The following is a 2,538-nucleotide window of genomic DNA, read 5'->3' on the forward strand; positions in this document are numbered from 1 at the left end:
CGGCATGCAGCTGGCCATAGACGAGTCTTTGGCCGACCTGCAGCAGGTCTGCTTCCAGGCCGCGCTGCTCTACACCAGCAGCAAAGGTATCTAGTGCCGGGCACAGGCAGCTGCGGCTACAGCGACCATAGTCGAGTATCTAGTGCCGGGCACAGACAGTCAGCGGCATGGAGCGACCATAGACGAGTAGAGTTGTCAGAAATTGTGTTTTAATACTGACTTTAGCCCTGTCCCTTAGGAGACTAAAGATTGGCTACTTTTCTGTCCAGTGAAAAAAAAATGCTGAGGTTACTCCATGAGCAATCCATGATCTTCAATTAATTTAACTTAAACTTAACTGCAACTTAGTTTTCAGCTAGGGGCAGCTTCATTGCCTAAGATCCCCCGCAGACTGCAGACTTTCTATCGCAGGCTTTCTTTATACTGATCAAGAGCCCAACTAAACTATCGGCCGATAGAAAGTTTGCGATCTGCGGGGGCTCTAAGACTTTGGAGTTGAACTATACAGTTATGTTTCTGTGTTCTGTGAGCCGTGTTACGTGTTAAAAAGGCAGTGTGTCCACAGGCGAGCGTCGCATCCGCGTGCACACGCTGGCGCTGCCGACGGCCAGCACCCTGACGGACGTGCTGCACTCCGCAGACCAGCTCTGCATCGTGGGGCTGCTCAGCAAGATGGGTGAGTCACCTCTGCCTCCTGCCTCCAGCCTCCAGCCTCCTGCCTCCAGCCTCCTGCCTCCTGCCTCCTGCCTCCTGCCTCCTGCCTCCTGCCTCCTGCCTCCTGTCTCCTACCTTTTCACAAGAACCGGTGTTGTCACCACCCCTGCTCTATTGCCGCCTCTACGCGTCCTTATTCCCCTTTCACAAAAAAATTTGCTGATGTTCACAGGAATAAATAAAATCAGTATCTATGAGTTATAGTTTTCTCGCAAAACACAAACTGAGACATGGATGCACAGAAAAACCAGAAAAAGAGACCAGCGCTGGGAATCGAACAGCAATCCGTGCTGCGTGCTATAACCCCTACACCACCGCTGGACAGGAGTCTAGACACGAATTTCTCCTATGCACACATATCTCAGGTTGCTTTTTTCCACTACGCTACTTAAGCAGCAGCACTAGCGACACCTATGTTTCGTTTACTGTTGGTTATAGACCTCCCGAAGTAGGAACGCGCACTATTTGAGAAATTTTTCTTTCTTACCGGGCGGCATGCATAGTTTGGAAGTGTAGATTTTGAAGAAAGTGCACTTTTCTATACAGAAAAGTGTGTTATACAACCCTAAGCCAAAATGCGACGGCAGAATCTGATCTTCTTTAGGTGCCATCTCCTACCGGAGGTCGGCTATCATTAGTGCTATCCTTATCTTCGATACAGCAGCTCGGAACAGGGATCTTGTGCTAAGGTTGAACCATGTCCGGAGATTTTTAAGCCACGAAGTACGCCTTTTACCAGGCGGTCGCTTCCCTTGGATTTTCTCTTGCATGATGAGTTGAATTAGGTCGTATTTATCATTACGCATTATGTGACCAAAATACTGCAGCTTGCGTTTCTTGACAGTTTTCAAGATCTCTACCTTTTTGTTAACCATCTGCAGAATTTGATACAATATCGTATGGTTTCCAGCCGTGGACCGGTGCGCGTCGGCTTCAATGTCGGAGGCGCGCGAGGCGCTAATCAATGTCGCGGTGGACGCGCTCAGCGCACACCGCCTGGCCCAGAACCTGCCCGCTGGCGCCGTCAGCGCCGCGCTCCACGCGCCCGCCTCACTGCGCCTGCTGCCGCTCTATCTGCTGGCGCTGCTCAAGAGGGTCAGTACCATCACACCTAGGGTTGCCATGTGGTCAATGACAGGCTCTGACCGACGTGGCTGGCCCAGAACCTGCCCGCTGGCGCCGTCAGCGCCGCGCTCCACGCGCCCGCCTCACTGCGCCTGCTGCCGCTCTATCTGCTGGCGCTGCTCAAGAGGGTCAGTACCATCACACCAAGGGTTGCCATGTGGTCAATGACAGGCTCTGACCGACGTGGCTGGCCCAGAACCTGCCCGCTGGCGCCGTCAGCGCCGCGCTCCACGCGCCCGCCTCACTGCGCCTGCTGCCGCTCTATCTGCTGGCGCTGCTCAAGAGGGTCAGTACCATCACACCAAGGGTTGCCATGTGGTCAATGACAGGCTCTGACCGACGTGGCTGGCCCAGAACCTGCCCGCTGGCGCCGTCAGCGCCGCGCTCCACGCGCCCGCCTCACTGCGCCTGCTGCCGCTCTATCTGCTGGCGCTGCTCAAGAGGGTCAGTACCATCACACCAAGGGTTGCCATGTGGTCAATGACAGGCTCTGACCGACGTGGCTGGCCCAGAACCTGCCCGCTGGCGCCGTCAGCGCCGCGCTCCACGCGCCCGCCTCACTGCGCCTGCTGCCGCTCTATCTGCTGGCGCTGCTCAAGAGGGTCAGTACCATCACACCAAGGGTTGCCATGTGGTCAATGACAGGCTCTGACCGACGTGGCTGGCCCAGAACCTGCCCGCTGGCGCCGTCAGCGCCGC

General features: G+C 55.4%; 1 protein-coding gene across 1 annotated transcript; it reads left to right on the top strand.

Moving 5' to 3' along the window:
* The first annotated feature begins 6 nt into the window (after positions 1–6).
* Positions 7–2,119, top strand: LOC141445068 (uncharacterized). Its single transcript, XM_074110842.1, has 3 exons — positions 7–86; positions 566–676; positions 1,625–2,119. The coding sequence occupies exons 2-3, from the start codon at positions 673–675 to the stop codon at positions 2,005–2,007; spliced, it is 387 nt and encodes a 128-aa protein (XP_073966943.1). The 5' UTR covers positions 7–86; positions 566–672; the 3' UTR covers positions 2,008–2,119.
* The last annotated feature ends 419 nt before the right edge of the window (positions 2,120–2,538 follow it).

This window comes from Choristoneura fumiferana, unplaced genomic scaffold, assembly GCF_025370935.1.
Source record: "Choristoneura fumiferana unplaced genomic scaffold, NRCan_CFum_1 Sck3bRy_210;HRSCAF=405_pilon, whole genome shotgun sequence".
NCBI classification, from domain to species: Eukaryota; Metazoa; Arthropoda; class Insecta; order Lepidoptera; family Tortricidae; genus Choristoneura; species Choristoneura fumiferana.